We start from the raw sequence: 13,645 nt of genomic DNA, 5'->3' as shown, positions 1-13,645 counted from the left end.
TTCCATAAAGAAAAGCGCACACAACCTTGGAAAATAGGGAAATTCATAGAGTTAGCCCAAAATAATTTGGAGTTTTTCAAAATTAACCTCCTAATTTTCCTATCATAACTAGTTAAATATAAATTTTTTGGACACATTTACCCTTATAAAAGAACTCACTCAAGTCCTAAAATCATCGACTGCAGCGACAACAACTTCAATCTTCCATTTCCTACAAACTTCATTCAACGACAGCTTCTTTAATTAACAACGACAATGTGTTTTTGTGAGTAAAGTACAATTGGTTGTTGATGTAAAATTGAATTACTCTATTTTATAGAAATTATCGGTGAAAAAATAGTGTGTTAGGTTTGTATTGCTGAAAGAATGAACAATTGTGCTATTTATAGCTTAAGGGTAATTGTTGCTCATAAAATTTTAGCCCAAATATGTGTGAGAGCCTTTGTTTTCATTATTATTATTATTATTTGAGTGTTTCAAATGATAGGTGTACTGTCTATAGTATTATTGTTGCGTTGTATGGTATGAGAATGGTGATGGTGGTGGCTAACCATTAAGATGATGATGATGATTTGTGGTTTTGTGTTGTGGGTGTGTTTTGGTGCGATAAACACCATATGTGCCTTTGTTTTGGTGCCTATCACATCTATTTTGTGCGATAGGTCCATCTCACCGAAACATAGCATAATGATGCGGTGTGTATGGGTGCATGTCACACAATAAAATGGTTAATAACATTCATAAAATTACAAAACAATTAAAAATTAAGAAAATAAAAAGAAAAACACCAGACAAAACAACCGTATTTATATGCTAGAACACCGGTTGCGACACACACCTATCGCACATAAATATAGAACCTGTGTTTTATGGCGAAACTACCTGTGGCACTTACTAGATACTTGGTGAAAAATAAACTAGCAAAGCATGATTCGCTTGAATTAAGAAAGCTTTGTTTGAGTATTCAAAATGATATGTGTGGTGCCTGTTTCACTTGTGTGAAGGTGCTTGTCAGTCAAGCTCAAGTGCAACAGGCACCTATTGCACATTTTTTAGGTTCGCCTTATATTTCGTTTTGACTCAAAATTTATTTTCAATGTTTCTTTATCTATCAAATCAAAATACATATTTTATGAACTTTTGTTGAAAGTGGTATGGGTTTGGTGATTTGTTGACAGTGGCGAAGATATTTTTGTTCAAAATTTAGATATTTGACTAACTATGATTAAAAAAAAATTAAAGGATAAAATTTCAAAAAACCGAAAAGATTTTAGGCTAGTTATGTAAATTTAATTTTTCCCTGGACAATCTGATCTCCCAAAATGTAAAGAAACAACAATGATCACATAAATCTTTTAATAATGTAATTATGGGATGTTATCCAGCTATTGATTATCCTTAAGAGTAGTTAATTGCCAGCTGCATCGTCGCCCAAGATCGTCGTTACATGCATATTCTTACATTAAATTTAGCGAAGGTTTAGCGAATAAAGAGACACACTATAAACCATAATCCTTTTTCGCCTGTAAGAAGATACTTCGTAAGCTTTTCTACAACTTTTAATTTTAAGGCAGTTTTCAAAAGCTATTCCTTTTGCGTATGTTGCCATACAAAAAAGCGAGCTTCAATATAAAAGAGAGTAAGAGACAAAAGTTCATTAAAAATGTTCATCATTCAACTGCCCCTTCGTGGCTTCAAATTGGCTCACGGCTTTGATGGGATCATAATGAAGAAACAACAAATTGAGGAAGTCATGATACAAAAATTATAAAGCTGAGGGGTCAATTGTTTTTACATAGAAAATAAAAGCCGTGCATTTAAAAAAACACATATTTTAATAATAAAGACAATATTTTTTGTTTGTTAGTGTATTAAAATTTATATTTTTTTTATTTTACTCACATTTTTATTAAACAAAGTGATAATATCCTCACTAGAAAATAATTATATTTATATGGCTTGGGACCCTTTACATATTTTTTTTAATTACATGAGATTATTATTCATATTACAACTCACATTTCATGAGATTACTATACTAATATTTACAATCAAACAATTAGTGGGACTAATAACCCAAATTTTATCATTTCTAATATTTGAAGAACATCTACTCTACTCACATTTTGAAAAGGAGAATAATGCATTCACTCAAATTAAGAAAAGAAAATAAATCCCCACAATGCGTTGTAGGGCTCGAACATGTGCCTACATAATTGTGAGAGTTGGGTTCTAATCACTCGGGCAAAGTCGAGTGACTCGGGACCATATACATAGTTATATGCCCATAGTTGAAGTCAATTATTTTGGTGTTGCTTTTGCAGTCGTAAGTTGATGCTATCAAATGGTGTCACTAAATATTAAAAAATCATGTTATGCATGCAATATTAATCATTTTAAATACATAAATTGTAGCTTGGGGGCTCATCCTAGGTCGGAAAAATTCCGTGGAAGATAATGGCACACTAACTAAACATATTTCTAAAAGTATTTTACGTTTTAGCCCCCATTAGTTTACATATTTTTTAGTCGGGCCACTTTAAGTTTGTAGCACCCATTGAACCAAAATCGTGATTCTACCAACAATTTTTGTAGATTTAGTATCTCCGCGTTATTTTTTTTTCTTCCTCCTAATTATTGTCCTGACAAGCGACAACATGTACATGACTGATTCGAGAGGGAAAACATTGTTTATGAAGTTGGTCCATGATTGTTGTGCTAGCAAAAATTATCACAATGAACAATATTCCAATTAGCTTATCATCTTAAGATATTACATAATTAATTATATAACATAAACAAAGTAAAACACGGAGAATGTTAGTTTTTTTTTTAATACTGATTAAACATCAGATTACTGCATTACACAGATATTTACAACAATTGTTATTATAGCAGATATATTACACTGATAATTATAATCAGATATACATGATTGAGACTTACATTATTACATTGAATTCTATGAAGTACATGCCCAGACAAATAACCCCTCACAGAGGAGAGATGTCCGTACTCCACTAGCATTTCGCAAGAGAGAATGATTTTTATATATTAAAAATATTTAGCCCCTACAATGCTTTTGTGGGGGCTAGAACCGCTGCCCTCATAAGCCTTGCGAGGGTAGCAGCCCACCACTTCGGCCCGGAGAATGTTAGTTAGATAACAACCGCATCAATAATTGAAATAATTAACAAAGGGGCATAAATAATGTCTTTATCACCGAATGATGCCTCCCATTATTCGATCTAATAACAGCAATAGGGCGCGCGGAGTGCCCAAAGCCCTAAAGTCACTGTCAATAACGTCGGTATGAAGTAAATACAAATCTGGTGTATAAACATCTCTGTGCCCCATGGCCTGCTGACTGCTGTTTTTGAGTGTTAGATGTAGGCTCTGTTTCTATTAGTTTTATTTTATTTTAATGTTGCATTGTACTTTGCATACAAGTAGTAAAGATATTTTGGTTTAATGTGAAAGCGATGAGAGCTATCCATGAAATATTACCATTCAGATTTTGAAAGCAACCTCATGTAACAAAGATAGAGCTGCATTGCATAAATAAATAAATATAGATCTTCTCAAATGCTGGCACAGTTAAAACATAATAAAAAAAATTATTATATTTTAATGTATTTTTTTTTAATCTTTTAGTGTTTGAGAGTTTTTTTTTTAATTTTTAGCTGAGTCTGCAAGGAATCTACATTTTAACTTCCACATATGAGAAGTTGTATGATAATAAAATAATAATAATAACTCTCTAATGAAGATATCTTCATTTTAATAAAGTGAAGGTGTCACTAATTGACAAAAAAAATACATAATTTAATGCATTAACAGATATATTAAAAAAAACACAACCTCCTACGTATTGAAATGCACTTTAGTAGAATCCGATCTTGTCAATATAGATTATATTCCTTTACTAGTGCGGCCACCCTCTTTTTTTTTTTTTTTCTTTAATGCAGACATGCTATTAAACCTAGAGGTTTAATAAAGTTAGTGGAGGCACTCTATTAAACCGTATGATTTAATAGTATGTCTGCATTAGTTAAAAAAAAAAATTGAGAGCTTACGCACTTGAGAATAATTATACATACATAAATATAAATATTCCAATCATGATCCCTAACCATATTAAGATTATGAATTAGTTAAAAGATAAAAAGAATATTTTAATATATTATAGAATAAAATATACTGTATTAGAATATGTAATTTTTTTCTTTTAACTTATCCATAACTTTAACGTGAGATATCTGATTGAAAACCCTCTTTCTCTCTCTCTCTACACATAAACATGTATATATGTATGTTTGTCTATGAATTTTGAATCATAAATTTCTGACCATATTGAAAACATTAATAAAGACAAAAGAACACATATTTTAACGTACTACTGAACAAATTGCACCGCATTGGAGTTCGTATCTTTTTGTTTTTAACATATTTTTGACTTAAATATGGTTAGGTATCTCTCACTAAAAAATCTTTGAGAAAAAATAATTTCACCTATAATATAATTTAACATCACAATGCAAGATATTTTTTTTGGAATTGCTAGATGGAAAAAGAATGTCAGATCTCAAGCTTTCAAAGAGAGAAAGAAAAGTCATACAAAGTTTTAACTAAATTCCATCATTTAGTGCCTCTAAATCTGTTTGAAGTCCTTTTCTAATATTTAAATAGCTTTTTGAGGTACTTAACGATAAAATTAGATGAAATATTTGATATAATTTTCGTTCCAAACTTCCTTTAGTCAAGAATTTCAAAACGATATATTAAACTCTCAAATTTGAAATTATTTGTGCTATCTAATCCTTGCTGAAAAACGTGTGTAAAAATAGTATTTTCTTTGAAACTTTTAGAATAGACTAATGATTTTTTTTGAAGTGATTAAACATCAAATTACTGTATTACACAGATATTTACAACTGCTATAATAATATATCATTACATTGATATTTACAATCATATATATAACTGGAACTTATATTATTATATTTTTAATTGTATGAAGTACATGCTCAGACATTTAGAATAGACTAATGATTTTTTTTTTGAAGTGATTAAACATCAGGTTATTGTATTACACAGATATTTATAATTGTTATGACAACCAATTATTACACTAATATTTACAATAAGATATATAACTGAGATTTATATTATTATATTTTTAATTATATAAAGTACATGTCCAGTTGATGGAGATTGAGTCCATAAAAATTCAAACTACTATCCTCGTTATCATACTTAACTTTAAGGGTAACAATTCACTACTCGGATATAGACTAATGATAAATTTTAAAGATTGAGCTATTTTTTAAAATATTACCGCTTCGGAGGCGAACAGGCGGTAATATCTGCTTTGTTGATTTTAGAATGTACAAGGGACGTGACATCTTTTTCCCTTTGTTGATTTTGACTGATAAATTGTCTGATGTGGGTCATGTGATTGGTTTGTGAAGTAAAATAATATCTGCTGCTTCGTGATCTCACACTGTTTCGTACTCCAATGGCATGTAGAAGCCAAAGTGACTTGTTTCTATCATTCTATGCATTGGATTGTACACAAAACCTGACAGTTTCAAAAGCATAAAACTTGTTTAGTTGTGTTTTTCAACGGAAACTGGATTTGAATGTTACTTTAACTTCATTTTTTTTTTCGCTCAATATTTAATCAAATTCCTTGATTTACGCGGCTCCCAAACATAGCTAGATTATTACGATCCAAGCAGTTTTTTTTTTTTTTTTAACCTACATACTGCCAGTTTATCTATTTTGTTATTTTACCAAATGACAGATCAAATATAAGTACTTAGCTTATCTGCCATTCTGTTCAGAAAATCTATCATAAAAAACAGCGACGGAGTCTTCATGAAACGGGAACTGCTAAGAAGAAATTGTTAGCTTGGCTGCTTTCCTTATCATCTTTGTCTGCTTTCAGCTCTCTGTGTTATCATCAAGTTTTAATTCCATTTTATTTCAAATTTCACTATTAACAATTTAACATGGTAAGAATATCGGTACGGAATAACATTCCCTATCTCCCAAGTTTCCAGCTCAACTAATTACACTTGATTTTAAAGGATTGTAACGTTAAATAAACAATAAGAATATTTCGTGTAATTGTTTTCGTTAATCATTTTGAAGCTCCTTTTAACCCGTATATGTTTATTATTGTAACATAATTAAATAATGCAATATTATATATTATTTTTTATTTTTATATATTGTTTAAGTGTTTAATATTAGTTATATTAACTTACTAAATAATAATCAACTTTTATATATTAATTATTATAATGTAAAAAAAGAAAGTAAAAAATTAATATCTATTATATTATGATATTAAATGATAAATTTATTTTTGTTAATAATGAAATGCAGCCTCATATTATCAAGAGTGCCAAACACCCTTTGTCATTTTAAGTAAAGGAATAAATTAAAGTAAAAAGTAAGAAAGAAAGAAAGAAAGAAAAATTAGTATCTTTATTTATTTACTGACATTGATAAGGGACACGGCAAGATCTCGGTGTTTGATTAAATTAAAGCATAACCAAACATGACCTTTGAAAATAAATGCGAGCAGAATGAGAAATTAAATCATTTGCAGACAAAAAGCTCAAAAAAGCAGTTTTTCTTTTATGGCGATGCAAATAGGGTGTATGAAGATGTTGAAAGTTGATGAATGTCGACCGAATCTGACTCTGAGCTGCTAGCTACGCTACCGACGTCCCAATCTTATCGGATATCTATAAAGCTCTGAAATAACTCCGAAAATAACTTTTCAGAAAACTTATGCCTGCTCCAGGATTCACACTCACACGAGCTGTTGTTTTACACTACAACAAAACTACAAAACATTTTGTATAGTAAGTAAGTATTGCTCCGGCTCCTGCTAACGTCGCACTTGATAATTTTCACCTTAAACTACATGTTAACATTTTTCACCCTAATTAATTAATTAATTAATATACACGTGTCTAAGATTTTGGAAGGTAATTAGGTATGATAGTACGGGTAATTTTTAAAAACCTCCCCTGAGGTTTGAGGCTGTTGCAAGTAGATGGTGAAAATCATTTTATTTGTAAAAAGCCCCCTACCGTTAGTTAAAATTTTTATTGACTAACTGTTGACTTTGAAAAGACAATATTACCCATAATATTTACAATTCTAAATATTTACAATTTCATAAGTAATTAAAACAATTATTTTCACCATGATCAAGTTATTGATATTTCCTTAAAATCTTAAAATAATTTTTTTTTAAGTTTGTAATAAAATTACAAATCTTAATTATTTGATATAAAAATGTATTTTTTTTAAAGTTTATAATAAAATTACAAATCTTAATTATTTGATATAAAAATATAATTTTTTTTAAGTTTGTAATTTTAATTTTTTTAAGATTTTAAGGAAATTTTAACTGACGTAAACTTTCTTTTTAAGTTTGTAATAAAATTACAAATCTTAATTATTTGATATAAAATATAATTTTATTTAAGTTTGTAATTTTTTTATAAAGATTTTAAGGAAATTTTAACTGACGTAAACTATTATTGGGGGTAAACTATTATTGGGGGTAATATTGTCTTTTTAAAGTCAACAGTTAGTCAATGAAAATTTTAACTAACGGTAAGGGGTCTTTTACAAATAAAATAATTTTCACCATCTACTTGCAACAGCCTCAAACATCAGGGGAGATTTTTAAAAATTACCCATGATAGTATTAACTGGCTGCTTAACAATTTGCAACTTTTGCGTCCTGCCGTTAACTGAATGCCGACATCACATCACCATATAGTAAAAAAAAAAAAAAAAAGGGTTTTGCACACAAAATTGAAATCGTATTATATCATAAAATTTAAACAAAAACCCAACACATCCTAGTGAAAATACAGCCAGATGCTAATTGCAAGTATAAAAGTGCCATTACAGTGTAATTTACAAAATAACCTCTATCAGGTCAACTAAAGAAAATGATTGTGAATAGTAAATTTATTATATTTGTCAAAATTTAAATACTAAATTATTAAAAGTCAATATTTGTTGCAGTTGTTTGTAATTTGAAGAAAACTTATGACAATTATATGTAAGTTCTAATTAGTTCAATTGATAAAATCTCATTTAAGTTAAAAGAAGATAGATATAGAACTTCACTCACGTAAATGGTAGAAAATTTAGTTACCATTCGAGTTAAAAAAAAGAAAAAAAAGATAATATTTGGACAGGTTGGGAATAAAGGGTAAAGAATGTAAGGAAGGAAGCATGAAGCAGGTAATAAGCGCGCGAAATCTCGGTTCTGGGAGCAGCGCGGCTACTTAATTAACTGTACAACATTCATATATATATATATATATATAAACTTTTAACGATAAAACTAATAAACTAGCTACATAGAGAGATGATAGGGCTTTGATCATTCCGCTTTTTGTATTTTTTTTAATTATTTTTAACCTTTTGCAAAGCCCTCCTCTGTTTCTTACTTCTCGAAAATATTTTCTTTTTAATTTTCTTGTGCAGTGACAGTGAGGCCCCCAGACCAAGAAACTCGCTCTTTATAAATAAATAAATGCCATCTTCTCTTCCCACTTCATCTCTTACTCTTTCTCTCTTTAAACATTCAAGTTTCTTTATTTTTCTATTTTTTGTCGTGTGTTTCTTGCGAAGAGAAACACAAAAGAGTTCGAGAGATTTTGTGTTTTGAAGTTTGTTGTTCTGTTTCTTTCTTGTTGTTGTTAGAGATAGAGATATAAATATTGAGAGAGAGAGAGAGAGAGACAATGTCAGCTTACAAAGACAAGGACGCTCGTATCAACGGTATCAAAGACCAGATTCGTGTTGTTCCTAATTTTCCCAAACCAGGTTTTTTTTTCTTTTCCCTATTTCTTTTGCTTCGTTTGTTTGATTTGTGGGAAAATAAAGGACATGCAGAAAATGAAGTGGAAAGAAACTACAGGTTGTCAATATTAGACTTTTCTTTTGGAATCTTAGAATTACAAAAAGTGTCCGCTTTCTCAAGTTCTATACCAAGTGCTTAACTTATTAAAAAAATCATTTTTTTTAATACGAATTCACACAGTCTCATAAATTCGCCTCCTCCAAGCAAAGAGTTTCTGTGTGCATATGTGTGTTTTTAGTTTTAGTTTTTGCATAACTCTTTTTCTATATATTTGAGTTGTTAATGAAAAAATGGCAGGTATCATGTTTCAAGACATCACCACTCTGTTACTGAAACCCAAAGAATTCAAGGACACGATTGATATGTTCGTTGAGCGCTACAAAGGGAAGAATATTTCAGTTGTTGCAGGTAAAACTATGAGCGCAAAAGCTATGATTTGATTCATTTCCTTTAGTTTTTTTGTGTTTCTTGACGTGTCGGAAGATTTTGATCCAGAGCTTGAAAAGGAACCTTTTTATCATTCTGATTTGCTTCAAAGTGGTGGATGTCCAATACTTGCAAGAAAGAAGGTCTTTCTGTGCATATACAGTGAAAGCAAATATTTATATAAATATAATGCTTACACAATTGCTAGAGTTTCTAGTGGGTGTCTTTTTCTGGATGCCTTTTTTTGTGAGATTATGGAAATTGAAGTTACTGTTTTTCGTTTTCATAGAGTGATTTAATGTTTGACTATAATTGTTCTTTTCTTTGTTAGTGGGACGTACAATTGATTGCCCTTCATTAAGTTTCTTTCTCTCTTTGAGCGGTTCATATTAACTCTCTTTCTTGCTATATTGTTGTGGGCATGTGCTTGGATCCAATTTGGGTGGAAGGTGGTTAGTGATGGATGTCCGCCTTGTTGAAAGGTGGACCCTTAATATGATGTGGGTTTTGATTGGGTAATTTTTATTTTATTTTATTTTTTGGGTTTTCACATTGCACTGTTGATTAAGTTTGAGTTTGTTCTTTTTTAATACTCTTTCTTTGTCATAATGCCCTTGTTTTTTATGTCCTTAATCATAGTCTTTTTTACATCTTTTTTTGGTTGAGTTTCAGCTTTGTGTTGTCACTTGGAGTTCTACATGATGAGGTTTTAGTTTACTTTGATGGGTTTCTTTGTTGCTCTTTCTCTTATGGATCACTCATCCTAACGAATTTAACTTTTTGAGTTGTGGAAGAAAATGCTGAAAGTGAGGACCCTTTTAGAAACTATTGTTTTTTACAGTCTTTGAAATAGAATGTAGTCTAGTGGCATTTGAAATCATGTTGTTTCATTTGGTTGATTACTTTTTCCTTTTGATGAACCAGAATGTGCTGTCTTGCACTTTCACCTTATAATATCTCCAAATGTACTACTATTTCTCCCACAATCTTGAGAGAAGTTGAAAAGATCTAATGATCTCATCATTGAGGGGACTTGGTTACTTTCATTATATTTCAATCAAAAGAAACTCAGTGGTGATTTGTAATAAATGTGGTTTGTCCTATTGTGTGTCCTTTAGAATCTATAAAGCTGTGTGCTCATGTTGACATATGTTGTCTTCTTGTGTTTATGAGACCCTTTATACATGTTCACTGGCCTAACATGAAAAGAAATGGCTTTTCCCTTTGGTAGATGAGAATTAGCATCATTCAATCGATTGTCCCTGATGTTGATGGTAACAGTGGATTTCATGTGACACATTTTATTGAGTGCAACACCGGAGCATGTTGCACCTCAGCTACTGTCTAAACTAACTCTTGCTTGTCTAATTAAAATAATCATAGCAGTTTGCTGATTTAGCTTGGTCGACCTCATTTCTTTGTTTGGTTTGAATACTTTTCAGCATTTTGCTTTATTGGTTTTGGTGGCAGGTGAAAGATTTCTGAGTTATGCCATTATCTTTGGTGTTTGGTAGAATTTTCCTTTGTTTATTATCAATTATCAGGACTCATGGTCCATGATTTATCATAGTTTTTGTGAGTGGCCCTATTTGGTGTGTAATCTTGCTTAATTAAATAATTGTTTATTTGTCAAATTTGGATTGGTAAGGAGGCTATATTATTTTCTTGCAGAGGTATAAGAGTCTTACTTTCATATTGATGACTTTTATTGGTTTTGTTATGGTTGGATTTAAGTTATAAATGTAAGTTTCCTTTTTCTTGTTAGAAACTTCCTTGCTTTGTGTTCTGAAATGTAAATGTCTGTTTTGCACTCAGGGATAGAGGCCCGTGGCTTTATATTTGGTCCTCCCATTGCATTGGCAATAGGAGCTAAATTTGTTCCTCTGAGAAAACCAAAGAAGTTGCCTGGTAATTTCAAGCCTTCTGGAATATTTGCCATATATAATTCTTTTGCAATTTGCATTATCTTTTATTATTTTTGTTTCCAGCAGTCTTATAGAATAGATACTTACTCTTTATATATAATGTTGTTCCTAGTATATGTCTCTTGATCCATTGCATTATCTGTCATTTATTGATCCAGGCCTTGTTGCATGGTATTTCTACCATTAATGCTGATATGTATTTTAATATGACCTGGCTTCAACTGGTCCGTTGACTGCACCGCTTTAACGGCTGCCTTGATATAGTGATAAGCTAACCTTGATCTATATTCTTATTTTTTGCACAATCCTCTTTGTGTCTTGTTCGTACATATACAGCATGCTGATTATTCACCGCAAATATATCTGTAGTCACTTACAAGTAGTTCTGGATTGTCCATTGAAATGGTTCCATGTCTCTAATGCTTCATCTTTCAAGGGTAGTTAGTTACACCTTTATTGCAATATAAATTATGCTTCCCTTGACACTTAAATTTTAGTATTGAACTATTTTCTCATTGTCCTCTTTTTGACAGCAAATTACTTGTGCTTTCATTATCAGTGTGTTTGTGACATACACTTCTTATATTCTTTTTCGCATTGTTCCTAAAATGATAGTGCTGCTTTGTTCAGGCAAAGTTATTTCGGAAGAGTACATTTTGGAATATGGAACGGATTGTCTGGAGATGCATGTTGGAGCAGTTGAACCTGAGGAACGTGCTTTGGTAGTTGATGATCTGATTGCCACTGGCGGCACCCTCTGCGCAGCCATTAATTTACTTGGTATGTTGTAATCTCTAATACCTTTTAGAGATTGAGCAAACAGGCAAACCGAAATGTTAATCAACCAATTGATAAATCAGAATTAAGGGGCAGACAGTCATTTGACCTGACAAAACTAAGTGAGATTTCTATGTCAGATTTTACATCGCAGTTAGATTCAAAGATTCTGTGTTAACTGTCAATGGTTGAGATATGAAGATGTTGGCATTTAAATCATTACATTTTCACAATGATCACTCATCTAAAGCAAATGTTAAGGTTCTGGCTTACGTGTGCTTGTAGAAGTTAACAAATCTAGCATTGTCTAGCAGAATTATTGTCTAATAAGATTTCTTTATGTACATTATTTGTTATCTTTGTGCCAATTAGCCACCTATAATTTGTTTTAACTATGTTATTTGCAGAACGTGTTGGAGCTGAAGTGGTTGAATGTGCTTGTGTAATAGAATTACCGGATCTAAAGGTATGTTATGTTGCTAAGTTTAGTCGTCAGTTTTAACTATCAACAGCAAATGGATTGTGTTCCCATTCACAAAGGAACAATATAGATTCGCTTGGTTTCCACTAATATATTTGCTGCTTCAGTTATTATAAATGCTGCTAGGAACTTCCAATTTTTATCTGCATAATGATACTTCGCGAAGCAGCCCACTTCCTTATAGGTTAAACAATTAAATAAATCTTTCTTATGGGTTAAACAACTAAAATAAATCTGTAATGGGCACATTTAGATCACATCTCATAAGCAGTAATTCTGAGTGTTCAGTTCCCAGTTGCTAAATAGCTTTCGATTTCATCCAAAAGCTCGAGTTTGATTTTAGTATTATCTGCCACTGGAAATGTCTTGAATGATGAAACCAAGTTTCTTGCATCCAATATTTAGTGCCAACTCGTGTGTCTTTAATGTAATTACTTTACTATTTTAGTGTTTTTTCAGGATTTAATTATTCTGGATGCTGCAGGGTCGCGAGCGATTGAATGGCAAGCCATTGTACGTACTTGTGGAGTCCCATTGATCCTTGCACGTGTTATTGTTATCCTGCAGTGGGGCAGCATTACAAAATGTACATTAGAGGGCAAATTATTGGCTACCTTTAACGAGGAACGCGTTCCCTCCCGATTTTATCCCACTGTTTCCATTACTACTGAATTTTGATGAACCTTGATGATTGAGACACTTGGTTTTACCCTGTAGGCGGTAGCAATAGAAATAATGAAGTTATGCTAAGGGTGTGATCCTTGAAAAATGCCCATGTGATTTTCACTTCTCCTTTCTTCTTCTAAATGATGAATTTCTGTAACCTGTCTGTGTTCGGCCCTTCAAAATAGCAATATTGTCTTGCTGTTGCAAACTTACATCTTGGCTTCAGAACTTGATCACATTTTGAGTTGACATCAATCTCATTTTGAATATGCTTCTGTATCGAGCTTTCTCAAAAATCTGCATTTGTTTATGCGTGTCGCTTCTTTTTCTCAAACTATGCATTTTGACAGTCTGTGATACGATTGCAATTCATGACCCTTCTAATATGTTGATATTTAAACCATTACATATGCCTAATGTATTAACTCTGATTTGAAATTAGAGCAGAAGATATTTATCAAA

General features: G+C 31.3%; 1 protein-coding gene across 1 annotated transcript; it reads left to right on the top strand.

The window, feature by feature from the left end:
- The first annotated feature begins 8,636 nt into the window (after positions 1-8,636).
- LOC18049887 (adenine phosphoribosyltransferase 4) lies at positions 8,637-13,409 on the top strand. Its single transcript, XM_006440293.2, has 6 exons — positions 8,637-8,871; positions 9,206-9,316; positions 11,150-11,242; positions 11,890-12,039; positions 12,444-12,502; positions 13,002-13,409. Exons 1-6 carry the CDS (start codon positions 8,790-8,792, stop codon positions 13,053-13,055), a joined length of 549 nt encoding a protein of 182 aa, XP_006440356.1. The 5' UTR covers positions 8,637-8,789; the 3' UTR covers positions 13,056-13,409.
- Positions 13,410-13,645: the final 236 nt, after the last annotated feature.

Source organism: Citrus clementina, unplaced genomic scaffold (assembly GCF_000493195.1).
Source record: "Citrus clementina cultivar Clemenules unplaced genomic scaffold, Citrus_clementina_v1.0 scaffold_3, whole genome shotgun sequence".
NCBI lineage: Eukaryota > Viridiplantae > Streptophyta > Magnoliopsida > Sapindales > Rutaceae > Citrus > Citrus x clementina.
The sequence above is the reverse complement of the archived record's forward strand: the minus strand, read 5'-3'. Positions and strand labels throughout refer to the sequence as shown.

What these genes read in the sequence shown, in the direction of transcription:
- LOC18049887 (XM_006440293.2), top strand. Translation starts at nt 8,790, where the DNA reads ATGTCAGCTTACAAAGACAAGGACGCTCGTATCAACGGTATCAAAGAC. An exon ending in TCCTAATTTTCCCAAACCAG is followed by an intron (nt 8,872 to 9,205) that starts GTTTTTTTTTCT and finishes AAAAAATGGCAG; the next exon opens with GTATCATGTTTCAAGACATC. An exon ending in GAATATTTCAGTTGTTGCAG is followed by an intron (nt 9,317 to 11,149) that starts GTAAAACTATGA and finishes TTTTGCACTCAG; the next exon opens with GGATAGAGGCCCGTGGCTTT.